Raw genomic sequence first — 27,646 nt, forward strand, 5'->3', positions numbered from 1 at the left:
GCCCACCATTTATTTTTTTAAAGGTCTTCTTGTAAAGTTTCTATCACCTGCTGTTATTGACCTGCTTAGCTTTGTATCATACATTTGCTAATGCTTTTGCATTAGCAAAAACTGTGATCAAGCTATTTATCCCATCCTCTATATAGTTTATAAATAACATAAATTAAGCTGAATTGGCCCCAGGACATAGCCTTGGGGTACCCCACTTACCACTCCAGACTATTTTGAGTACAAACTATTTATCACCATCCTTTGGACGCACTCCTGTAACCAATTTTCTATCCATGAACGAACCCAATGATCCATGCCTACAGACTATGTAAATTAAGCATTTGTGGGGGGGGCGACTGTATAGAATGCTTTTGCAAAACTCCAGGTACATCACGTTTACAGGCCTTCCCTTAGCTAGATGGCAGTTTACTTCCTCATAGAATGTTATCTATGTTTTGAATGTTTATCTACTTCAGTGACAGTATGGCTATTGAGGAATATATTTACATGAAAGCTTTTGTGTCCAGAGTTCAGATTTTAAAAAAAGCTCAATATCCAGTTACAATACACATTGTATATCTCAACTGTTTTATCTGCCATATTATGTGCACGTATGTTCAGTCTTGTGACTCACACAGCTGTACCACTCAGCATAGCCATTTATGTATTTATTTATTTATTTAATTCATTTATTTATGCATGTATTTATGTATTTTTAGTACTGATATAGCACTGATGATTTTAACTTTTTGCTTTATACTCTTATCTTCTAGTGGAGCTTTTTAGCTTCATTGGGTTTGGGATGATGTCCTTTCATAGTCTGACAGGTTCGCTGGAGTCAAAAATTTCCAAAGCTGAACCAGGATGTAAAAATGTCATCTGTCCGGCTGGCAAATCACAAGATTTTATGAACAAAATGTCAACTATACTTAGATGTTGGCTGTAGTTATGCTTTAAAGTCACCTCCTGTGGTGAGTATAGATTTTTCTGATAATGCCAACAAAGTACAGTTCAGGGGGTTATCTGGGACCATGTAAGACATCCATCAATAATCCTCATCATCATCATCTATCATTTGCCATCTTATATTATCTTATATAATCATCCACCGTCTATTTACATCTATATTTGTTCTCATTTATCATTGTATCCTTGTAAGGCCTTCCCCTATCATCCTTTATCTTCTACCATCATTTACCACCTTTAATACCCTTTCACTGTCTGTAAACGAACAGTTTCCTTTATGTTAATTTCAACATTTGGAGACACAGTATACATCAAGACATACGGTATGCTACCAACACATCAGACCAGTGTATACTTACATTAGAACACTTTCTTTACAAGAAAGAATCCACCGACCCCGATAAGGGCCACTCCAGCTAGAACACCAATCACAATACCGGCTATTGCTCCACCACTCAATCCACTAGAACCACCAGAGTCATTAGAACCATTAGTACCTGTGGGCAAAAAAAAAGACATTTGTACAGATGAAGAATTATGAATACAAACAGACCCTCTGTAATAAAAAATATGCCCCCCACCAATGTACTGGAAATGTAATTCTCATGATTTATATATAACGGGCTTCATTTATCAGCAAATCAACACTTCACATGTATCAAGAGTTTTTAAAGGTAGAGATATGGGCTTTGTTTCAAATGTTTCACTGAATATGTAGAATGCACACCAATCAGTCCCAATAAAGCGCCTTGTGCAATGGTCACCGACCCATCAGTACCCACTTTTTATGCTTTTGATGAAGGCCTAAGGCCGAAACACATCAACATTTTTGGATGATGTTATAGTTGTAATGCGTAAATAAATATTTTCTATGGAGAAGCTGTCGAGTTGCTGGCCTGTACTTTCTATGCATCAGTACCCACATGGTTCTCAAAAAACAATGTTTCAAAAGGAGTTTTTTTATGCTTTTGATGAAGACCTAAGGCCGAAACGAGTCAACATTTTTGGATGATGTTATAGCTGTAATGCGTAAATAGATATTTTCTATGGAGAAGCTGTTGAGTTACCGGCCTGTACTTTCTATGCATCAGTACCCACATGGTTCTCAAAAAACAATGCTTCAAAAGTAGTCCCGCAACGAGGGCTTCTAATATGTTTTATGTAAAAAAAGTTTTTTAAAAAGAACTGGTTTGGCCTGGAAATGTTGCTCCTATGCTTTTTATGATGCTGCTTCTTGATATGGAAATAAAAGAGCTATTTTTTGCATAAAAACAATTGAAAACCTTGGTGTGGAGTGCCCTTTTGAAATTTTTTTTTCAAATGTTGTTTTATACTGTATATAGTATAGTTTGTGCCCCACTTACAAAACATTTATTGTTCGAAAAAATCCCAACCTTTTTTATAATAACAGATCCAACATTAATGCTGCATTCATACATCACTGCGATTCCGCCCCACCATTTCAAATGGCTGCAAAATGCAGGATGCGTTTGCGATGCCATTACTTCTAATGGCACCCCAATCGCGCTGCAATCACGGCAAATCGCAATGCGCGACACTGCTACCCAAAAGAAGCTCATGTTCCTTTTGGAAAAAATTGCAGTGCGGTTTTCTGCATGACAATGGCGGCAAAATCGCGGTGTGATTAGGGTGCCATTAGAGGTATTAAAGCCATTTGAAATCACGGGGCAGAATTGCGGTGATTCCGCCCACGATTATGTATGAATGCAGCCTAAAAGTCAAACTGAATCAACATAAAAAATGTATGTATTAATCTTGTTTTTTACTCTAGTGTTATATATTTACACACCTCACAACATTTTCTGGTGAAGCGGATTTAATATCTAGGAAAGGCATTGAGAATTATCTTCACTCCTCTGCAAGAATCACAGTGAAGTAACCTACAGTATATAATGACTGATCTATGTTTACAATAGCGGATTAGGAGGTTGTAGGGCTCTGGGAGGATAATGACATTTAGGCATCTTGAAATTGAATCTTTGTATTTGCACGGACTTGTATGATGATTTTAGGTAAAAAAGCCTTTAAAATATGTTTGAAAAAAGACCTTTCATCAAAACATTTTCTTTTTAGAAAAAACATTTTAGTTAACGATGTAACTTAAAGTACAACTAAAGGAAAAACTTTAGTTTTGGATAGAGGGGACACGGATTAAAACCCCTGTCAGTTTTCATTGCCGTCTGTGCCCTCCGTTAAGAAGATTCACCCTCTCTATTTGTCCTGTTTACCATTATTATTTAAAGTTATGCCGCGTACACACAGTCGGATTTTCTGACGGGAAATGTTGGATGTGAGCTTGTTGTCGGAAAGTCCGACCGTGTGTATGCTCCATCGAACATTTGCTGTCAGACTTTCCGCCAACGAATGTTGGCTAGCAGGTTCTCAAATTTTCCGCCAACAATACTTTGTTGTCGGAAAGTCCAATGGTGTGTACACAAGTCTGTCGCACAAAAGTTCATGCTTGCTTGGAATCAAGCAGAACGAGCCGCACTGGCTATTGCACTTCCTTTTTCTCGGCTCGTCATACGTCTTGTACATCACCGCGTTCCCACGTTCGGAATTTTGGGCCAACATTTGTGTGACCAAGTGTATGCAAGACAAGTTTGAGCCAACATCCTTCGGAAAAAAATCCACGGTTTTGTTGTCGGAAAATCCGATCGTGTGTACGGGGCATAAGAGTAAATGAAAATCCCACATTTTGGGTTGTCCCCAGAAAAGTAATAGCGAGGAAATCCATCCATCTCATCCTAATAGGGACATTAGTTCTAGTGACCTGAGGGTCCCCAAGGGATTCCCTTGATTTGCAGGGATTATCTCTTACTTCCTGTTTGGCTATGGGACAGGAAGTAAAGGGAAATCTCCAAAATGGGACGCAGATGGTGAAAAATAAAACCTGACAGGCGTTATAACACTCCATTACTCTATCCAAAATGAAAAAAAAAAAAGTGTTGCCTAAAGTTCTACTTTAAATTTTTGATACCTTTTAGAATGCTGTTGAATCTCTTGGTTAATATACTTTATATACAGTATAACACTTGTGTAACACCCTACTAGGTAGGTGCTAGAAGAGAATATTGTTTTTGGTCTTTCTGCTCTTACCAGGAAGCTGAACATGCAAATTTAGAGTGCTCTCTGCATACCAGGGAGCAGGATTGATTGGTAAGATCTGCTCATTGCGCTCTGGTGCAGCTCAGCTTGTCTGAATGTCCCACACTGGTCCAATAGGGAGGCATATTGAACAGTGGGAGGGGACCTGACAAGTGAGGGTACAGGCATTGTTACAGCCCTGGCTATTGGAAGAGGAAAGTGCCTCAATGCATGCTGGGTAACTGTATAAATGCTGAAGGGCACATGTGCTTGAGGTCTTTCAGCTGGAGAACGGGTTCCCGGGGAGAGGGGTGGCTGCCCCTCCTCTGTTGAAGTTGTTGTGTGGCCTTGGGTAGTCAACCTAAGGGCCTGAAGTCAGAAGTCCTGCAGAGCTGACTGGAAGGGGGACACTATTCTGCCTACAGCGAGTACAGCTCTGTGTCTTTGGGCCTGTCCTGAGAGGGCCACCCCTTCAGCTAGAAGAGTCAGTGCATGGGTGTCAGTCAAGGTTGATGCTTGATAGTGTCCTGAAAATAAAGTAGTTGCATCATGTCTGCTGCGAAAGAGAGCAAGAAGACCTAATTCTTCCATACATGTGGCGGTATGGTAATAGCAGTGTGTCTGCTTCCACAAATCTTCTGGTGAGGCCAAGTGAGAGTTGTCCTTATCTGCTGTTAATAGTTCAGTTGGAGTATCCCACTATTCCCTTCTCCCATCCAAGTTCCACAATAAATATGAAAAACACATATACCCTGGACTGTTTATTGAGTAAAGAGCAAGCGGGAGTAAGGGGGGAATAAGTGAAAACCCCCGCAGCAACTGCCTGCAGGTAATCAGAGGGAGGCCTAAGAAGTCAACACACAGCAAGCTCTAGTGGGACAGTGCTACACTTGGTATTATATATATACTTGGTTAAGTGCTTTTATATAACCACATCCTTAAATCTTAAGACATTGCAAATTTAGTACTGTACAATTTTTATTGACAGGTGAATTATTACAAATCTGGGTCTTATATTTCCCTATGGGTTATACCATTATGCCTTAAAAAAAGGTGCCTCCTCTGAAGGCCTCTCACAAGTTTAACTTTGTTACTATGGGTTTTACTTGTGAGGCCCCATTGAAATTCTATTGTTCTGTTTTGTGAGAGTGTGCTTACAGCTTTCTGATTCACTCTAATTGAACGGGTGGGTGGCGAAGCTTAGTACTGAGGTTAATGGAAGTCAAGCTGATGTCAATACAGCGAAACTAGTATCAGACAGAAACACTGAGGGGTGGAAGATAGTTCAGAGACTGCGTTTAATGTTTTAAAAAGTGGTTTTGGGTGAATAAGTGGGAAGGGGTAGCAGTACGGGCAGAAGGGCATTAAAACTGTGACAGGTCTATTTTGTTGGGGAGTTTATGGGCCTCCCAGGAGCATGGGCCCAGCCAGAGTTGCTAGTCATTGTTATTCGTGTCCTTATACCAGGGGTCTTCAAACTATGGCCCTCCAGTTGTTCAGAAACTACAATTCCCATCATGCCTAGTCATGTCTGTGAATGTCAGAGTTTTACAATGCCTCATGGGACGCGTAGTTCCGCAACAGCTGGAGGGCCGTAGTTTGATGATCCCTGCCTTATACTATTGTGTTTGAAACTATGATTGCTCAAGTCTTCTTATGATGGTTGTGCTCTTAACAATCTTTTTTTTCTCCATTTTAATTGTAGACATAAATTTGCCTGAACATGGCTCGATATTTGAAAAGAATGTGTGTAATAATGAGCGTTTGTGAAGGCATGTTATTACTTTCAGACATTTTCCAATGTGGAATATCTTTGTGGCTGATCATCAGTTTTTCCCTTTCTTCAACATAGAAAAAGGAACAATCCCTTCACTGCATGTGCGCCATCTTGGTACTTGAGGCAGTTGGGTTGAATGGTCCCAACAGTCTGGGGTGAGCAAAACAGATCTACCATCACTTCCTCCTAAGCTTCCCCTCTGTGGTACAATCTGATTGTACAGTCTCTACCAACCCATTCAATTTGTTTTCAATAGAGCAGGCCCTTGCACTACATCGTTGTTATAGATCTAAAGCGATTGAATAACCAGATTTCAACATGAATACTCAGCTTAATCATAGATCTGGCCCCTTTTGTGAATGATCTTTTCTAAATTTTGTTGCCATGATTATCTTTTCTTACCTTGTGATTTGACATCGAGTGTGAAATTGAAGGTTGTGCTTCCAATGATATTCCTGGCTGTGCATGTATAGGTCCCATTGTCATTCACAGTCAAATTAGAGATGGAAAGTATGGATTGAGAGCCAATGGTTTCCACTTTATATTTCCCATCGTTTGCTGTGATATTAACAGGAATTAGATTGGGACGGAACCATGTGAACTCAGAAATAAGAGAGCTTTGAGATGTCAGGCTCACGTTCAGTGTTGCATTTTGTCCTTCAGTCACTGAAGTTATCATATTGTTGTCATGACTCGAAGATACTGGACGTTCTAAAAGGAGGACATTAAAAAATATGTGTTTATTTGTTTCTACCATCACACTGCAGAACATTTGTAAACTAGTGTTCCTTATTATGGTACCTAAATACTACGCTATAATTCTACCTTCATGCTGTTCAAATGGATCAGGCTTATTCAGTAACACGGAGAAAAATGCTGATATGCAATATGCAAAGAAAGTAACCTACCAAATAGTTCTAAAGTAGAAGTCTGGGTAGTAGAAAAATCCCCAGCAATTACATTCAAAATGTTCTCAATAAATTGTGAAAGTACCATGAAATGGTCTACTGGAACCAGGTCACAATATCAATCTGTGCTAAGTCTAAATCAAACAATGCAGCCTATGAAGAAGAATTGAAGCAGCACAATCCTCACCATTTTATTGTGGTGCCACCACTGCCACAGCCCATTGGTATTACCAATACAGTGTCTCCTGTGAATCAGGAATGCTGAGTGCACAGCAATAGCTTTAGAAGGTACAGCACATTGATTAGGGGTACAAATTGCTGCAGTTGAAGGCAAAAATCTGGTGTCTACCACTTTAGCGCTTTCTAAAGTCAATATTCAAAGTAGTTATCCATGGGTTCGGTTACATTAAATTCAGAGTACTGTATATTCATTATATTGTTGGGATGTACTGGTTCATGTAATAAATAAGTTAAAAAATATTTAAAGCTCAACATGATTTTTTTTTTACTTAAAAGGAAAAGTACAGCCTACACTTGCCTGGCTGTACTTCTCCTGTGATTCACAGGAGTGCAGTTCGTCCTGCACTCCTGTGACCCATTTTCACTGTCAGCTGACGTCACCGAGCCGGTCCAGGCTTGGGATGTATTGCGACCGTATGGTAGGGATCCGCCCACATGCCAGGGCTGGCACCCGGCTCAGGCTCTCAGTAAGCTACTGAGAGCCTGAGCCGGCCGTTCCCGCCCCTCCACAGCTCAGCGCTTCAGTGAGCGAGGAGGGGGCAGAGCAGAGAGCTGGTGACTGACAGTGATCGGCGGTGTTCAATCACTTGATTCTCAGTGTTAGAGCTGGTGGGGGACAGATGCAGCATCCAGCTAGGGAGGTATGGATCTGAAAAAAAAAAACCCAAACCCATACTTCTCTTTTAAAGACACATTAGGGTTGATTTATTAATATGGGATAGTGCAAAATCTGGTGCAGCTCTGTATAGAAATCAATCCTCTACCAGGTTCTTTTGTCAAAGCTTAAAGCGGACCTTCAGTCATTTTTTCAACTTTCCATCTATTAAATCCTCTGCTCTTTTTGTTTTTAACTTTGGATAGTAAAACATTTTTTTTCTGCCAGTAAATACCTTATACAGCCCACTCCCTGTTTCTTGTCTGGTCATTAGCCTAGGCCAGTGATGGCAAACCTTGGCACCCCAGATGTTTTGGAACTACATTTCCCATAATGCTCAACTACACTGCAGAGTGCATGAGCATCATGGGAAATGTAGTTCCAAAACATCTGGGGTGCCAAGGTTTGCCATCACTGGCTTAGGCTTATGACATCATGCACAGCTCTCTCTCACGCTTGTGGAAGTTTGCCAGGAAGGGAGGGGGGATGAGTCATAAGAGGGCCAATGAGGGCTGCAGAGCTGGAGGCGTGCCTCTGTGTGTCTGTGTGAATTCAGGTAGTGAACATGCAGCAGTTTCAGCTGCCCACAGTTAAAATGGTTGCAGCCAGACTCAGTGGAGGGAGATTTCTGCAGCATATTTGGCAAGTACAGAATCACAGTATATATCAAATAATATGCAAAGTGGTTGGAGGGAAGCTTCAGAATGGCAAAGATGTTTTTATTACAAATTATGTGAGCAGACTGCAGCTCCTCTTTAATTGAGCAAGTTAAATGTTAGAAGCTTATTGGCTACCATACACAGCGTCACCAGATTTTTCACAAAAAGATTTTTAGGAAATCAACCCCACTGTCTCCTTCCATATTGAGAGTAAAGTAACAGTCTCTCCAGATAGCCCCCCCCCCCACCAATTACATACTATGTATTATATAGCATACTATCTACTTGTACTATATAGAATATGACTATACTATATTAATCAGAAGATTAATACAATATAGTCATTATAGTGCATATGCTGAGTTGATGTCAATATCTCACCAAAATTTGTTTTGCACTCGGATATTCTCCCCGACTGATTTCCTTGACAGGTGAGTACTGGTTGTTGGACCTCATTACCCAGAAGCACAGTTCGATTTACCGCGTCCTTTGCTTGATCAGTTGTGCCATTAAATGACAGTTCAATGTCAGCTGCAGGTTGTCCTCCTGCCCAGGAGCAGATGAGCACCACGCCACCAGTGATTGCTTCTGAACCACAATTAATGTTTACATTAGTCGGGGCGACTGTAAAAGAAAGAAATTAGAAGAGTTAAAGGAGAATTCAAAATTATACCATTATATCATAGATTTTCAGCTCATAGATTAAGCTTCGTTGAATGTTCAGAAGGGCTGGTTACATAGCGAGTAATCCACCCACCAGAGTTGCAAGCTGTGATGTCTGACTCGTACACACGATCGGATTGTTGGCCAACAAAACTCTGGAATTTTGTCCGAAGGGCGTTGGCCCAAACTTGTCTTGCATAAAAAATGGCAAGGAATTGTCGGCCAACAAACATGAACGTAGTGACGTAATACGTGGTTTTTTAGCTCTTTAGCGCCACCCTTTGGGCTCCTTCTGTTAATTTTATGTTAGTAGAAGTTTGGTGAGTGTTGATTCGCACTTTTCATTTTGCCTTTTTCAATTTGCGCTTTTCATTTCGTGCTATTCAGTTAGTTTCTGAACAACCGTTCGTCAACCAGACATGTTGCGGAATCGGAGCAGATAAGGTGTTATTTATTATTGGCCTTGGAGTTACTGCTTTGACATTATTTTTTTGGTTGAATAATGATTTGATTTATTATATTTTCTATATTTTTGGATGCATAGAATGCACTTTTTGGTTAAGTTCTATTGGCAGATAGCATGTCTAATTGTATTTGTTTTCTTTTTTTAATGCACAATAAAAAAAATTGTGTAGAATAATACTTGGCTATGTGTTTTACTTCAAATAACAGTTTGGGAGTAGGCAGTTACATTTCAAAAAATACAATGTAAAATTGACAAGGGACACCAACACAGTTGTATCTTTGATCTTAAAAACTACGGGATAATGGTGTTGTGGTAACTTGCCCAAATAATTAAAAAAAAAAAAACATAATAATATTATTCTTGATATCACTAGAAAAAAAAGCCTTTGAAAATTAGTTTGCAATAACTCCATCAGTATCACCAGCAAAGCAGCTTCATTATTATCCCATTAAAGAAGAAGAGAATGTGTGCTGCATAATTTGCCGCATCACGAATGTTAATTCTCCATTAGGAACGCTAGTTTACAAGACCGCCAGCTTCTGGCTCGTCCTTGCTTCAGAGCATGCGTGTTTGTACTTTGGACTTTTGTCCGACAGACATACGATCAGAAAATCCGACAACAGACATTTGTCCGCGGAAAATTTTAAAACCTGCCATCCAACAGTTGTCCGAGGAAAATCCAGCAACAATTGTCCGATGGAGCATACAAACGGTCGGATTTTCCGCCAACAGCCTGTCATCACACATTTCCCGTCGGAAAATCCGATCGTGTGTACGAGGCTTTAGTTATTGAGCTGAACAGGGGGAGATTGAGCAGTGTGGGGGTGTGCACACAGCCATAGGCAGAAACCAAAAATCAATCATGGGAAGGAGATCATGACAATATTGTCAGGATCTCCCCCCACCACAGACATTGATCCCGCCCACATGGAGGTTCTTTATTTTAATTTTATTTTAGCTAACAGTGGGTTTTGGACTCTTAAGGTTTGACTTCATATTATATGGTTTTGGTAAATCTGAAGAGAAAAGTCTGCAGAAAATCTAATAGTGTGTATGGGGTCTAAGACATGCTATGATCAAATAAAACTGACAATAATAACCCCTCTCACCGTGTTGACAGCTATTGAAATTCCCCCTAAATAAAACCAAACTGGGAATAAAAAAATGAGTGCAAAAAAGAATGAACTATGTTGGACTTATATATAGCAAATGAAAAAAAAAAAGAAAATATAGGCTATGCATATGATACACAAGTCATGTTGTAAAAAGGCTTGGTTCACACTTATGCAATTTGCTTTTGATCCGTTTCTGCTGTGCTTTTTGCCATGAGTTTTGCACATGTGTTTTTCCAATGTTTTTTGATGCGTTTTTTGTGCTCTTTTTTGTCCAATTTGTTGTTGGGCAGAGTTAAAAAATGCAAAGCTTAAATCACTGCAAAATCACGGTAAACTCACTGCAAAAAACACACAACATGCTTTTCTGCAGCTTCTTCATTGAAGTTTGTTGAACTAAAAAATGCACCTTTCCAAAAACGCAGCGTCTGAAAAAAGCATGAATGTGAATGTGTCCCATAAGAAACCATGTTAAATGGACAGTAGTGCGTTTCTGCAAAAAAGTACTAAAAAATGCACAGGTGTGAACCAGGCTTTAAAATACCTTTTCTTTTCAATCTTCAGCTGCTGTAATTTCCTGTAAAATGTAATACAGTATGGCAATCTGGCGGCATTCTTTACACCATTATGTAAGGTCGCTTCATCCTGTAGCCATTAACGGCTGCGCACGCCCCCTGCTCGCCCCCGGAGCTGATGCGAGTGCCCGGCGGTCACGATCACCGCCGGGCTCCTGCGATCGCGGCTGACACACGGAGTACCGGGATCTGTGTGTGTAAACATACAGTTTCCGGTTCTCTGAGGGGAGAAGAGACTGATTGTGTGTTCATACAGAGTATGAACAGTGATCTGTTATCTCCCCTAGACAGTCCCCTCCCCCTTCAGTTAGAACACACACTAGGGAACACAATAAACCCCTTCATCGCCCACTAGTGGTTAACCCCTTCCCTGCCAGTGACATTTTTACAGTAATCAATGCATTTTTATAGCACTGATCGCTGTATATATGCAAATGGTCCCAAAAATGTGTCAAAATTGTCTGATGTGTCCGCCATAATAAATCGCAGATCGCCACCATTACTAGTAAAGAAAAAAAATAATAATAAAAATGCCATAAAACTATCCCCTATTTTGTAGACGCTGTAACTTTTGCGCAAACCAATCAATATACGCTTATTGCGATTTTTTTTTTTTTTACCAAAAATATGTAGAAGAATACATATCGGCCTAAACTGAGGAAAAAAATTGTTTTTTTTATATATTTTTGGGGGGTATTTATTATAGCAAAAAGTAAAAAAGCGTTTTTTTCAAAATTGTCGCTCTTATTTTGTTTATAGCACAAAAAATAAAAAATGCAGAGGTGATCAAATACCAGCAAAAGAAAGCTCTATTTGTGGGGAAAAAAAAGGATGTCAATTTTATTTGGGCGCAACATCGCACGACCGCGCAATTGTCAGTTAAAGCGACTCAGTGCCAAATCGCAAAGAGTACTCTGGTCAGGAAGGGGGTAAAATCTTCCGGGGCTGAAGCGGTTAAACAGACGTCCAAAACACTGGAAGGCTTTATCAAGCATTGAATCAACAGTGGCAGCCAGACCGCCTTGGCACATTTCACACTGTAATCCTTAATCATAAGTCTCAGCAAGCAGTGTAAACCTTCTCAAGTCATTTGTGCTACTATTGCTGATTGATTGCCAATAATGCTTAAATAAATTCCTCCGGTGTTTGGACATCCGTTTGCAGCCTATTGTTATCTTCATAATATATTCTACTCTTGGCTGGGCAAAGCCGCGGTCTGATGCTGCTCTGGAAACAAATGTTAAGGTGGGCTTTATCCATAGCTCCCAACTGTCCCTGATTTGGAGGGACTGTCCCTGATTTGCAACATTGTCCCTCTGTCCCTCTTTCCTCCTCATTTGTCCCTCATTTTGGTCTGATCTATATAGATGTATATAAAATGCACTTTTTATCAATCAAAATGTGTTTCCCAGTGCTGAACCTTTCATCTGATTTCTAAATGGCTGCATTTGTAATTCCAAAAGCCAATATAAAGGAATAGTAGTGGTTAAAAAAAAGCACTTGTGGGCTTAACCAATCTTGTTTTTTTGCACAATTCTCCTTTAAGGGGGCGTGGCAAGGGGTGTGTCCTATGCCTGCATACTTTTGCTGATAGGTGTCCCTCATTCCCATCTCAAAAAGTTGGGAGGTTTGGCTATGGCTTTATCTAGGGTTACCACCTCATCCCTTTAGAACCAAACGCATATGTATTACTCAGGTTCTGAGGCTATTTTAATGCTCATAAGGCAATAAGTGAACCTTCATCAGCCACAGAACCCGTGTCATCAATATGTGTTTGGTTTTAAAGGAATGAGGTGGTAACCCTAGCTGTATGGCAACAGTAACATTAGGCCTTGCTCACAATTCCCCTCTTAAAATCAAATGTGGTAGGCGATATTGCCACCTCCTGGCTTTGTTTTTTTCTGATGACAAGGATTTTGCATTACAACAGATCACTGGAACGCACTTACAGTCCAACTTCACAGACCTCAATGAGAGCATCTGGCAAGAGTAACACCTACCAAACGTCACCTTGCGGGTTAGAATTTTGTCACATCATAAGCATTAAGAGTGCGACAGTATCTATAGACTCGAGCAGCCAACCATGTTATTTGATGGCGGGCAAACGGGGGGGGCGATAAGGGTGCAGATCAACCGTGTGATTTTACTGTGAACTGAGCTAAAACATTATTTAAATGTTTAACGTGCGCATCAAACTAGAAGATCTGTGTATTATCATCACTAAGTGAGTGAATGCCCGTGCTCGCAAGCAAGCCCCAATCTGACCATACCCTAACAGTTTATTTCTGCTATTTAGTTTCCTTAGTAAATCATCTCCTTTTGTACAGCAACTGAAACATGGAAATGAAAAAAAATGGAGTCATTTCTCATAATTATTATTATCATTTTTTATATATCTCATATATTTATATATATATAGATATATATCTATATCTATCTATCTATATATATATATATATATATATATAGATAGATAGATATAGATATATATCTATATATATATATAAATATATGAGACAGAGAAAAAAAATTATAATAATAACAAATATGATAATAAATAAATAATAATAAAAAATGATAATAATAATATTTTATATATATACATATATATTTTTTTTTTTTTTTTTTAGTAATATGTTTTTTTTTTTACTTTTTGTTTTTTTTTAACCTTTTTGTAGTCCTGACCATAATAAATGTGAAATAAAGTATATTTACAAAACCACCACAGATTCTCATAGAAATAATACATAAAATATTACTTACTGCCCACATTCAGGAACAGAGGATTACTGGTCTCGTTCGTTGTTGTACTTTGAACTTCACAGGTATAATTCCCTATTTCATTTGTAGAGACAGGGCTGATGGTCAGAGTAGCGAATTGTCCCACAGTGTCTTCGTAAAGCATATAATGACTACCTCCAGGTAATAAAGATCCATTCACATTCCAGGTAAAGTTGGCAGCTGTAAGTTGTGTTGAACAGTTGAAAGACACCGTTTCGCCTACCCAGACCAATTCTGTCATATTACTGGTCAGTTGTGTTGCAGAAGTTGGGGCTACAAATAAGAAAAGCAGATTCCATTAAGTGTAGAATTAAAAGGTTTAGAACTAAAGAAGGTGCTTGAAAAAAAAAACAAAACGTTAGCAAAATCTGTGTGATTACTTAAGGCCTTCAACTTTCTAATGCTAGGTCCCTTTCACGCAGGCTTTCGGGTCAGGTCTGCCTTTCAGTTTTTCATGCAGGCCTGATCATAAGCTCTTTGCAGGTCTATATGCAGGCAGACTGCATCCTTTTCTGTTTTTCCAGACCTTAAAGCGGGGGGTCCACCTATCTATTGTTTTTTTTTTTTTTTGAGTTCATTCACAAACTTTTCTTCTCAGCATTACATACTCACATATTGTGTGTAATATGTCCGCCTGTGTCAGATTTCGTCGGAAAGAATAACTTATATTATTCACTGCAGGCGGTTTACATCTTCATTGTGGGCATTTGAAGCCCACAAGCATTTATTTCCTGGATGTGGTGAATGCTGTGCTCCCAGCATTCACCGCTCATTCCCACACATGCTCAGTGGCATCCTGGGAAGCCTGAGACTAGCTCCCAGGAGTCTGGGAGAGGCTAGAAACACGCCTACTCCCATGGGAGGAGAACCAGGAAGTGCAAAGAAGAATAGAAAAATAAAAGGTAATTACGGCGATTTAAATTTTTTTAAACGGCATGTCAGCATCTAGGCAAGGAAGAGAATACATACAGATATTGTTCAAAATTTGGGTGGAACTCCACTTTAAGATGATGCGTTGGAGGTAGTCAAGGAGAAGAAGGCAGGTGCATCTGGCAACCAATAGATCCAACAGGATTCAATACAGCCATTTTATTTTCCAAAATTATCAAAAAGAAATTTAGAAAAAGTATCTGTCTTGCAAGAGCTTGATCACACGTTTGATTGTGATTTGCCTTTTTTTTTTTGTTTGCCATTTTTTTAAAGCCTACAAAAATAAGTAAACCTGTCATGTGAGCAACATAAAGGCTGCCATTGCTGATCTCTCCTTTTGAAATACTATTTGCCTAGCTGTCATACTGTCCTCTTTTTGCTGCCGTATTTTAGAGTATACCTAAACCGCCTGATTATTTTTTTTTTTTTTAGAAAAGAGTTGATAGCCCTGCTTGGTTTTTATTCATGTGTTTGTGTGTGTGAACCTGTAAATGGGAGACGCTGGATCCAATCCGTCTACAACCACAGGATATATTATGATTGGCAACACTGCACCAAATACTCATGATGGTCTGAACTGGGCGCTTTGGGTCAAATCCACAGAAAAGAATGAAGAACGGAGCACCATATTGTTTGTTATGAGTCCAAAATAGTATAATTCCACACACCAACATAATATAGGGGCTTCAAAAAGCCCCTTCATCAGGTTTAACATTTTTAGGTGAAATTTTTTTTTTAAATATATATATATATATCTCAAGACTAAAAAGTGTTCATGTTTTAAAATAATATATAAATAAATAACTATAAATATGTATGTATATATGTAAACTATAATGTGTATAAATAACTAGACACGTGCAGTGCATTCGTTTTCGTGCAAATGCATTTTCGTCCGAATTTCAGGTATTTTCGTTATCGTTTTAACAAATGAACGAAAGCGCAGAATCCGAAAACCGAAATATCCGACATAAACAAATGCTTTATTTTCGTTTTCGTTGCGGCAACAGTTCGATATAGATAGGAGATTCGACATGACGCTGACAATAACAATGTGTCTATCGAACCTGTGGTCGAATGTACCTAACCTTAACTCTATTAGTCCAAGATTATTCTACATAGAGAGAAAAGATTCGACATAGAGAGAAAAGATCTCTGTTGGAATTGGGTGGGGGAAGTAAAATAAAAATAACAATGATGATGAATGTTATTGGCCGATTGTAACCAAAGAGGAGGGGCAGTAAAATAGCTAGAACTAAGTAAGTAATTATTACTAGTCATACAACATTAGAATTCTACTATAGATAGCTTGTAGGCGGAAAATTCGACCGGAAATGTACGATTGCGGCGTCGTACAGTTTAGCTGCTCCGTCGAATCTTCTTTGAACATTCGACAGACACCATAAGCCTTCAATGACAGATTCGACCTTAGTTAATTTGGATTTTCGGACAAATGCAATTTTTAACGAAAAACGAAATAAATAAAAACAAATTTCAGGAGTAACTAAATAAATGAATTTTTTGGACGAAAATGAAATTCCGAAACAAAATATTTCAGTGTGCACGTGTCTATAAATAACTATACAATTGTGCAATTGATATAAAATAAAGATCATTGAAAAAGGATCATAAGAAGCCCTAACTGATGTCCACACTCTCCATCTCTTGGAATCTTGTCTGTCTGTCTGTCTATCTATCTATCTCTCTACTACATCAAGTCAAACAATTACTATTTAATATATATAGTTCATTAGAAAGTCATCTATCTAATTGTTAAAAAAAAAATCATCTGCTGTAGCATTTCTGAGTTTTTTTTTTTTATGGCTGTCTGGATTTACAATTTTGGTTGGTCTTGGTGACCACTGTTAGTAGGACTCAAAAATATGGGAGATCCAAATTTTTGCAAATTTTACTTATTTCCCTCCCTATCCAATATGATATTCTTTTCTGTGCAAAAAGGGTTCAGAAAACAAAATCCAGAAACCACAACTCCAAATGCTTTGAAAACAACAAATTATGTGTAATAATGGGACATTTTAGGTGTCAATAAATTATTACCAGTGCTGCATATAAATATTTCAAATACTTACAACATCTCAATTTTCTTGAATATATAGTAAAAGTATAAAAAAAAAATATTTTGCAACCTCCCAATGGCTGTAAAATCCATGGCATAGCATAATAATGCATGTATTACCTTAGTTTATCCAACAGTTGACATTAGAACTGGATGTCAAATATGGGAGCTTTAATATCATGATATTGTTCGTAAATCTGTATCATGCCTCCTGATGAAGCAGAAAAAAAAATTCTGAGAAACACGTTAAGAGTACTAACAACCCACCGCTGGAATACTAGTGTATTCTGGAAGGACTAACTAGAGAAAATAATAGCTATGTGGTGGATGATCTAAGGTTATCTGTATGAGTACAAGCATCATTATGCATTACTATAAATTTTTATAGCTATTGGAAGGTTGCAATTCATTAATATTTTTATACTTATATTTTAATAAAATTGAGATTTTCTAAGTATCTCTAATATTTATGTGGTAACAGTTTATGACACCTAAAAAAATCCCATCATTACACAGAATTCGTTGTTATAAAGTACTGCAGCTAGAGGCTCAGCAGAACTGGCAGGCAACTCCTATTTTCAGAAGGGGGTCTTCAAGGGTTGACCCTATGCTATGACCCTATGAACCACTTTAAAGTATGTTTAAGAAATACTAAAATAGCGTTTTCAGACAATTTTTCCCTAATCATTTTAGCTTTCCTTAAGTGCTAGTTTGCATTAAGATATGAAATTGGTGATTCAAGCCCAGTGAAGTCAGTTTATCACGAATTTCCTTTCCAATTTTGTGATTTCATATTCCGATATATGTACTCACCTAATGTAACAGACAAAAGGATGCAGATGCACAGAGTTGGGCTGAGGTCCATGTCTGTAGTTCTCTTTGCTCACCTGTGAGTGCTGATCTCCAGGGACTTGCACAATATATGGCCCTTTTATCTCCATTGTTTACTCATTAACCTGCCTGGATGGATGAATTCATTTTTTTCCTCTGGGTGGTTCCAGTGACAAGCCTTTTCTTTTACAGTGGACAGAGGCTATAAATTGACCACGTATGTGATATGACATTTTATTCCTCATTGACGTTATGAAATCTTTCAGGAAATACAAAAGATCGAGGCACAATAGCCCAACTGAGAAGTCATTGGAGGCATTTGAGTGAAATTTTGCCAAAATGAAAACTTCGTTTTGATCATTGAGCGAAATTTGGCAAAATTTGCTTTAGAAAAATGAACAAACAAGATCTACAAAAAAACACACAAATACCAGGGTTGAAAAAACAACACTGGTCTTAGCGCTCAAAATGGAAAAAAGAGAGAGTATAAAAAATCTACCTATTAAATAATTCTAGCTGCTGTTATAAAGAAAACAAAGATGAAAAACAAAACATACTCTCTTATAAAAGATAGTATTAACAGCGCTTGGTGCAATTAAACATGAATAGACACAATAGCTCATAGGCTGCTAAAATAATCTGACAAACTGAAGGCATGTAATATCATTTATCTCTCGAATGTTAAACTCCAATAAAAAAAGAAACACATTCAGTGCAGTGAAAAGAGATCAATTGTCCCGAGTCAGTCGTTCAAACAAATAGCAGCAGTGGCATATAAATCAATTGCAACCACTACAGGGACTCAGAGACTTCCTATGAATAGTTCATTGCAAGCAGTGGACATCAGTAGAAGACTCAATGAAGAAAAGGGATTCTATTCCCTCTGGAGTGCACATATCCAAGGGTCACTACACCACATCACCGTGTGAACAGCCCCCTCTGAAGACGTAATTACGAAACGCGTCAGTGCGTGACCAAGCGACCTACCAGCTTGAGACAGGCAGCGTCATCCCAGCACTCATCGTGGGGGGCGGACAATTCGGAGCACTGACCAGCGGTGAGCCGACACTGAGCCTGTCATGCTGTTTTGTATTTTTTACTGTGTAAGCACATATGTATAAGGGGGGCTTTGGGGCTTTTTTTACAATAAACGTTTTTACACTATGGAGAGCCTCCCCTTCTATTTCCTACATGATAATACCATGAGATTGAATTACCCAGACTGAGGAGGACTGAGGTACTTTGGCAGCGGAGGAGCTGATCTGCTGTCAGGTACTCACCAAGGCCGGAATGCTGAGAGCGGCTCCCCTAGCAACTAGGTGCGAGATACCCCTGAAGGTGGTACAGAGGGAATCAGGCACGGAGAGGCACGGGTTGCCAGCAGGTGTGCAGGTCACCAAGGTTTCACCAGATGTGTAGAACCCGTGTAGCATGGACTGGTTGCTAAGCTGGAGAGAAGACTGGCAGGGACTCCAACACCTAACCTGGAACCAGGAACAGAGCTGAGGAGAAACACAGGGTTAAGCAGAACAAGTCCGTTAAGCAGGCCGAGAGTCAAACACTGGAGAGCGTGGTAACAAGCACAGGTTGAGGCAAGGCAAGTCCGTTGAGCAGGCAGAGAGTCAAACACTGGAGAGCGTGGTAACAAGCACAGGTTGAGGCAAGGCAAGTCCGTTGAGCAGGCAGAGGGTCAAACACTGGAGAGAGGATCAGTAGAAGAGTCGTAATCAAGCCGAGGGTCAAACACTGGAGAGAGGATCAGTAGAAGAGTCGTAATCAAGCCGAGGGTCAAACACTGGAGAGAGGATCAGCAAGGTAGTCAACGGTCCGGGTCACAACAGGCAGGAACAGGTATGCAAAGGATAAACGGAACACTGGAAGCTGAGAAGACAAACCAGCAATGAGCACAAGGCATAGCTGCCTTTATATAGGCCCGCCAAGGGGACGTCCCGCTGTACGTGCATGCGTTCGTGTGCCCACGTGTGCTAACCCGTTCGGATCACGCGCTCGTACCCGCCGATTGTGTGCCCGTACGTGCTGATGTGAGGCTCTACCACGCAGGCGCACCGGGACGCGCCGATACTGACAGGCTCTGACTGTGTTAACCCTCTGACAGTGCCCCCTCCCAAGGGGCAGCCTCCGGATGCCCAATCTGGGCAAGATTCCAGGTTGTCTTCTGTGGAAATTACGTACTAAACGAGGGGCGTGTAAGTTGCTGGATGGTTCCCAGGAGTTATCTTCTGGAGGGTATCCTTTCCATTTGACAAGATATTGGATCTGTCCCCCCCTTTTTCTACAGTCCATTATTGCCTCCACTTCATATTCTATTTCACCTTCAATTTCAATGGGAGGAGGTGGTGGTTCCTGTCTTCCAGAAAAAGGGCTAGGGACCACTGGCTTCAATAAAGATGCATGAAATACCGGATGTATCTTGTATGTGACCGGAAGGGCTAATTCGAAAGCCACGGGGTTCACCACTTTCTTAATTTCAAAAGGGCCAATGAACCTTGGACCTAACTTGCGGGATGGACAGGGCAGTCTAAGATTAATAGCAGATAGCCATACCTTGTCCCCGATCTTGAAATTTGGGTTTGGCCTTCTCCCTCTATTATAGTACTTCTCGTAACTGTCTTGAGCCTTTTTCATGGTTTCCTGGATCTGTAAAAAATTGGTTTGGATGAAGTTAATCCGGTCTTGTACTGCAGGGGTTGACACTTCAGGAAAAGAATCTGGCAAGAAGGAGGGATGGAAGCCGTAATTAGCCCAAAAAGGTGTTTGGTTGATGGCGGAATGAGTGGAATTGTTGTAAGCAAATTCCGCACACGGAAGGAGGGTGGACCAGTTATCTTGGGAACCAGAGCAGAAACAACGGAGATATTGTTCCAGAGTTTGATTTGTTCTTTCTGTTTGACCGTTGCTTTGCGGATGGTATGCTGAGGAGAGCGAAGTCTTTATTTCAAGGGATCTGCAGAGGTCCTTCCAAAATTTTGAGATAAATTGGATACCTCTGTCTGATACGATGTTGTGGGGAACACCATGAAGCCTCACGATTTCTTTGATAAAAATGTTTGCTGTAGCCAGAGCAGAAGGGGTGCCCATCATGGGCAGGAAGTGTGCCATCTTAGAGAGGCGGTCAACCACCACTAAGATGGTAGTGAATTTTTCAGAGGGGGGAAGTTCTACAATGAAGTCCATAGAGACTTCCTTCCATGGACGTTCAGGGACAGGCAAAGGTCTCAGAAGCCCCCAAGCCTTAGTGTTCGACCCTTTGTTACGTTGACACGTAATACAGGATTGGACATAGTTTTTACAGTCCTGACTCCAACCCGGCCACCAGTAGGAGCGATGAACTAATTCTGAGGTTTTCCGGATTCCAAAATGCCCTGCCAACTTATGATTATGGAATTTCTGTAATACTTGCAGTCTTACTGGAGAAGGAACAAATATTTTATTTTGGGCCCACAGTAAGCCATCCCTCTTCCTTAATGAAGGTACTTCAGGTTCTGTACATTGGCTGGATGCCTCTTTAATGGCAGTCTTGAGATCAGGCTGGATAAGAAGGAAGTTATGTGGGGATAAGATAGTTCCAGGCTCAGTTGCTTCATTGACTTCTGGAAACATTCGGGAGAGTGCATCCGCTTTTCCGTTCTTGGAACCCGGTCGGTAGGAGATGTGAAAATTAAATCTGGAGAAAAATAATGCCCATCGGGCTTGTCGGGGTCGGAGTCGCTTGGCCGTTCGGAGATATTCCAGATTCCGATGATCAGTAAAGATCATTATGGGTTGGGACGCACCCTCCAGCAGGTACCTCCACTCCTCCAGAGCAAATTTTATAGCCAGTAATTCTCGGTCACCGACATCATAGTTCCTTTCAGGTGGGCTTAATTTGTGAGAAGCAAAGGCGACTGGATGAAGAAGGGCCTTTGGACCACTCCGTTGGGACAGGATTGCACCTGTTGCTGATTCGGAGGCATCTACTTCTAGTACATATGATAAGGCTGGATCTGGGTGTTGTAGAATAGGAGCCGATGTAAAAAGATCTTTCAATTTATTAAAGGCTTCCTGTGCTTCTTGGGGCCATTGAAACTTAGCTTGCTGGCGGGTGAGTCGAGTAATGGGAGAAATGATTGAAGAGAATCCTCTAATGAACCTGCGGTAAAAATTGGCAAAGCCAACAAACCGCTGGATCCCCTTTTTATCTGAAGGAGCTGGCCACTCCTGGATGGTTCTAACCTTTTGTGGGTCCATTGCAACCCCTTCTGTGGAGATGATGAACCCAAGGAACTGGATGGTGGTCTTTTCAAATTCACATTTCTCCCCTTTCAAGAATAGACCATGTTTCCTGAGAACCGAGAGTACCTTTTTTACATGGGTGCGATGTACTTCTAGTGAGGTGGAGAAAATCAAAATATCATCCAGATATACAATCACAAAGTTATCAAGGTACTCACGGAAAATGTCGTTGACCAGGTGTTGGAACGTGGCCGGGGCGTTGCAGAGTCCGAAAGGCATCACAAGATATTCAAAGTGCCCAAACCTGGATCTAAAGGCTGTTTTCCACTCATCCCCGGCACGTATCCGAACGAGATTGTATGCTCCCCGTAGGTCTAGTTTGGTAAACACTTGGGCAGTTCTGAAGCGCTGGAATAGTTCAGAGATGAGAGGCAACGGGTATCTATTCTTCACAGTGATCTTATTAAGTTCTCTATAGTCCACACAGGGCCTTAAAGATCCATCCTTCTTTTCGACAAAGAAGATACCCGCCCCAGCTGGAGAAGAGGAAGGGCGGATGAACTTCTTCTCCAGGTTTTCGTCAATATAGGAACGAAGCGCTTCTAACTCAGTCTCAGATAGTGGAAATATGCGACCAAAGGGAATCTCGGATCCAGGTAAAAGGTCAATGGGGCAATCATAGGAGCGATGAGGTGGTAAGCTGTCGGCCTTTTTTTTATCAAAAATATCCAGAAATTCGTGGTATACTGCAGGGACATGCTGAAGATTATCTGGTATTGACTGAAGGGTCAAACAAGAGGCCGGTGTGCTGGTGGTAGGCACGAAACAATGTTGAGAGCAGTACATAGATGGGAAGAGGATTTCTTTCTTGGACCAACTAATTTGAGGGTCATGAACTTGTAACCAGGGGAAACCCAGGATAACAGGAAACATAGGTGAACTGATGATGTTAAAGCAAAGGAATTCTTGGTGGCCAGAGTCTGTGGAGGTGAGAATAGGTTTGGTTTCTTGAGTAACAAGTCCCGAACATGGTAGGGATCCATCGGCTAGGTGTATCTGCAGAGGTTGCTTCTTATCTTGGAGGGGAATATGCAGGGTGTGAGCCAGAGATGCATCCAGGAAACAACTGCATGCTCCGGAGTCAATGATGGCCAGCAGCCGAGCTTCCTCTTCCGCCACCTGTAATGAGACCGGAAGGACAAAGTGAGATTGGGTAGAGCCGGTAACTTGAAAGTTCACAGTGTACTGTCGCTGGCACTTACTGGGTCTCACGGGGCAGTTGCGTAAGAAATGACCGGCCTCCCCACAATAAAGGCAAAGGTTGGCTTGGCGCCGACGGAGTCTTTCATCAGGGGTGAGTGGAGAACGTACCAATCCCAACTGCATAGGTTCGTGGTCCGAGGAAGAGGAAGGTACGGCAGAAGGTGCTGGAACAGGAGGAATGCGAGGTAACATCCAGGTGGGTCGTGAGGACTGGAAGCGTTCGGAGCGGCGTTCACGCAGGCGTCTGTCAAGCTTGATTGCTAGTTGTATTAATTCTTCCAGGGAAGAAGGAGTATCCATCCGAGCTAATTCATCTTTTAAATTTTCCGATAGACCTTGGCGATACTGGTACTTTAAAGCGGCCTCATTCCAGTTGGTGTCCCCAGACCATTTCCGGAATTCAACGGTGTAGTCTTCCACTGGTCTCTTTCCCTGGGTTAGGGTGTGTAGGATGGATTCAGCTGTGGCAGTGCGTTGTGGGTCGTCATACAGCTGTGCCATAGCATTGAAAAAGGTTTCTACCGTATCCAACAGGGGGCTTTTCTGTTCTAAGAGGTTATGGGCCCAAGCTTGGGGTTCTTCTGACAGAAGCGAAATGACAAACCCCACCTTTACAGCTTCAGAATGAAAAGTCCTGGGTTGAAGGGCCAAGTAGAGCTGACAAGCGTTCTTGAAGGCTCTGAACTTCTTTCGAATTCCGGAAAACCGTTCTGGACTGGAAACCCTAGGTTCAGGGATGGCCAACATGACTGGGTTGACTTGGTTCTGTGAAGAAGAAATCCCACTGGATGAAGCTGACGGTGCTTCCGGGGGAGCTGAGGAAGTTGTTAGATGTTGAAGGCGACCCTCAATTTGGAAATATCCATCCTGAAGTCTCTGGACAGCCTGTGTAAGGGCTGTAACCTGCTGGCAGAGGGTCTCGAGGGGAGAGCCGGCTCTGTCGGCCTCTGACATGGCTGGTTTGTACTGTCAGGTACTCACCAAGGCCGGAATGCTGAGAGCGGCTCCCCTAGCAACTAGGTGCGAGATACCCCTGAAGGTGGTACAGAGGGAATCAGGCACGGAGAGGCACGGGTTGCCAGCAGGTGTGCAGGTCACCAAGGTTTCACCAGATGTGTAGAACCCGTGTAGCATGGACTGGTTGCTAAGCTGGAGAGAAGACTGGCAGGGACTCCAACACCTAACCTGGAACCAGGAACAGAGCTGAGGAGAAACACAGGGTTAAGCAGAACAAGTCCGTTAAGCAGGCCGAGAGTCAAACACTGGAGAGCGTGGTAACAAGCACAGGTTGAGGCAAGGCAAGTCCGTTGAGCAGGCAGAGAGTCAAACACTGGAGAGCGTGGTAACAAGCACAGGTTGAGGCAAGGCAAGTCCGTTGAGCAGGCAGAGGGTCAAACACTGGAGAGAGGATCAGTAGAAGAGTCGTAATCAAGCCGAGGGTCAAACACTGGAGAGAGGATCAGTAGAAGAGTCGTAATCAAGCCGAGGGTCAAACACTGGAGAGAGGATCAGCAAGGTAGTCAACGGTCCGGGTCACAACAGGCAGGAACAGGTATGCAAAGGATAAACGGAACACTGGAAGCTGAGAAGACAAACCAGCAATGAGCACAAGGCATAGCTGCCTTTATATAGGCCCGCCAAGGGGACGTCCCGCTGTACGTGCATGCGTTCGTGTGCCCACGTGTGCTAACCCGTTCGGATCACGCGCTCGTACCCGCCGATTGTGTGCCCGTACGTGCTGATGTGAGGCTCTACCACGCAGGCGCACCGGGACGCGCCGATACTGACAGGCTCTGACTGTGTTAACCCTCTGACATCTGCGGGAGAAAGGATATGACAGGCTTGTCTATTTCTTACCTCTGGTAAGCTTACACCCAAAGGGGGCTGTTCACGCGGTGATGTGGTGAAGGTGTAGTGACCCTTGGATATGTGCACTCCAGAGGGAATAGAATCCCTTTTCTTCCTTTTTACTGATGTCCGCTGCTTGCAATGAACTATTCATAGGAAGTCTCTGAGTCAGTGGTTGCAATTGATTTATATGCCACTGCTGGTATTTGTTTGAACGACTGACTCGGGACAATTGATCTCTTTTCACTGCACTGAATGTTTTACTTTTTTTATTGGAGTTTAACATTCGCGAGATAAATGGTATTTCATGCCTTCAGTTTGTCAGATTATTTTAGCAGCATATGAGCTATTGTGTCTATTCATGTTTAATTGCATCAAGCGCTGTTAATACTATCTTTTATAAGAGAGTATGTTTTGTTTTTCAAATAATCTACACTTTTCTTATTTTCCATTTAGAGGGCGTTTTGGGGGTGTATTTAGGGTAGTTTACTTTATTTCATTTTTTCTTCCTTTACTTTTTAACTATCTTTAAACTTTTAGTTGAAAAAAGTACCTAAGGCTCACCATACACGGTTCAAATCTCGACAGGATCACCAGGAAGCAGCCAAGATTCGAACCGTTAATGGGCAGGCTGAATGTATCATGTTGATCAATTGATTCAGCCTGCTGGATTCTCTTACGATTATGGCTAGTGGCTTCTATAGCCAATAGCGATTATCTCAGTCTTCTCCCAGCGTGGATGGTCCTCGTCCCCCACACACCTCCCGTGGGAGCCGACAATTGCTCAGCAGGAGGTATTCCTCTGTCAGCACTGTTTGTGTTGATGGGGGAACCTGTAGTTTCAGGAAAGAAGTTCGCACTGTGTATGGCCTACCTAAGACTTTCATTATACAAAAAAACCCTACTCTTCATAAAACATCAAACACTTATATCTTACATCAATACCTAATGAACTTTTCATTACTTTGCTCAGGCTTCATATATTTATAATGATATACAGTCAGATCCATAAATATTGGGACATCAACACAATTCTAATCTTTTTGGCTCTATACACCACCACAATGGATTTGAAATGAAACGAACAAGATGTGCTTTAACTGCAGACTTTCAGCTGTAATTTGAGGGTATTTACATCCAAATCAGGTGAATTGTGTAGGAATTACAACAGTTTGTATATGTGCCTCCCACTTTTACGGGACCAAAAGTAATGGGACAATTGGCTGCTCAGCTGTTCCATGGCCAAGTGTGTGTTATCCCCTCATTATCCCATTTACAAGGAGCAGATAAAAGGTCCAGAGTTCATTTCAAGTGTGCTATTTGCATTTGGAATCTGTTGCTGCCAACTCTCAATATGAGATCCAAAGAGCTGTCACTATCAGTGAAGCAAGCCATCATTAGACTGAAAAAAACAAAACAAATACATCAGAGAGATAGCAAAAACATTAGGTGTGGCCAAATCAACTGTTTGGAACATCCTTAAAAAGAAAGAACGTACCGGTGAGCTCAGCAACACCAAAAGACCCAGAAGATCACGGAAAACAACTGTGGTGGTTGACCGAAAAATTCTTTCCCTGGTAAAGAAAACACCCTTCACAACAGTTGGCCAGATCAAGAACAATCTCCAGGAGGTAGGTGTATGTGTGTCAAAGTCAACAATCAAGAGAAGACTTCACCAGAGTGATTACAGAGGGTTCACCACTAGATGTAAACCATTGGTGAGCCTCAAAAACAGGAAGGCCAGATTAGAGTTTGCCAAACAACATCTAAAAAAGCCTTCACAGTTCTGGAACAACATCCTATGGACAGATGAGACCAAGATCAACTTGTACCAGAGTGATGGGAAGAGAAGAGTATGGAGAAGGAAAGGAACTGCTCATGATCCAAAGCATACCACCTCATCAGTGAAGCATGGTGGTGGTAGTGTCATGGCGTGGGCATGTAGGGCTGCCAATGGAAATGGTTCTCTTGTATTTATTGATGATGTGACTGTTGACAAAAGCAGCAGGATGAATTCTGAAGTGTTTCAGGCAATATTATCTGCTCATATTCAGCAAAATGCTTCAAAACTCATTGGACGGCGCTTCACAGTGCAGAAAAAGAAGTGGAATGTTATGCAATGGCCAAGTCAATCACCTGACCTGAATCCGATTGAGCATGCATTTCACTTGCTGAAGACAAAACTGAAGGGAAAATGCCCCAAGAACAAGTAAGAACTGAAGACAGTTGCAGTAGAGGCCTGGCAGAGCATCACCAGGGATGAAACCCAGCGTCTGGTGACGTCTATGCGCTCCAGACTTCAGGCTGTAATTGACTGCAAAGGATTTGCAACCAAGTATTAAAAAGTGAAAGTTTGATGGATGATTGTTAATCTGTCCCATTACTTTTGGTCCCTTAAAAAGTGGGAGGCACATATACAAACTGTTGTAATTCCTACACCGTTCACATGATTTGGATGTAAATACCCTCAAATTAAAGCTGAAAGTCTGCAGCTAAAGCACATCTTGTTTGTTTCATTTCAAATCCATTGTGGTGGTGTATAGAGCCAAAAAGATTAGAATTG

General features: G+C 41.3%; 1 protein-coding gene across 2 annotated transcripts in view; it reads right to left on the reverse strand.

Annotated features, from left to right (window-relative positions):
* Window positions 1–27,646, reverse strand: part of LOC141110633 (cell adhesion molecule CEACAM1-like) — a 90,509-nt gene that overhangs the window by 16,117 nt on the left and 46,746 nt on the right. For both annotated transcript variants that reach the window (XM_073602082.1, XM_073602080.1), the window contains exons 5-8: window positions 13,884–14,174; window positions 8,686–8,928; window positions 6,245–6,553; window positions 1,317–1,454 (exon numbers count right to left, since the gene is read on the reverse strand). In XM_073602082.1, the coding sequence (XP_073458183.1) occupies window positions 1,318–1,454; window positions 6,245–6,553; window positions 8,686–8,928; window positions 13,884–14,174 (980 nt within the window). In that variant the 3' untranslated portion in view covers window position 1,317. The remainder of the gene's footprint in view (window positions 1–1,316; window positions 1,455–6,244; window positions 6,554–8,685; window positions 8,929–13,883; window positions 14,175–27,646) is intronic.

The sequence above is a fragment of the Aquarana catesbeiana genome, linkage group LG10 (genome assembly GCF_042186555.1).
Source record: "Aquarana catesbeiana isolate 2022-GZ linkage group LG10, ASM4218655v1, whole genome shotgun sequence".
In the NCBI taxonomy this organism is placed as follows: Eukaryota; Metazoa; Chordata; class Amphibia; order Anura; family Ranidae; genus Aquarana; species Aquarana catesbeiana.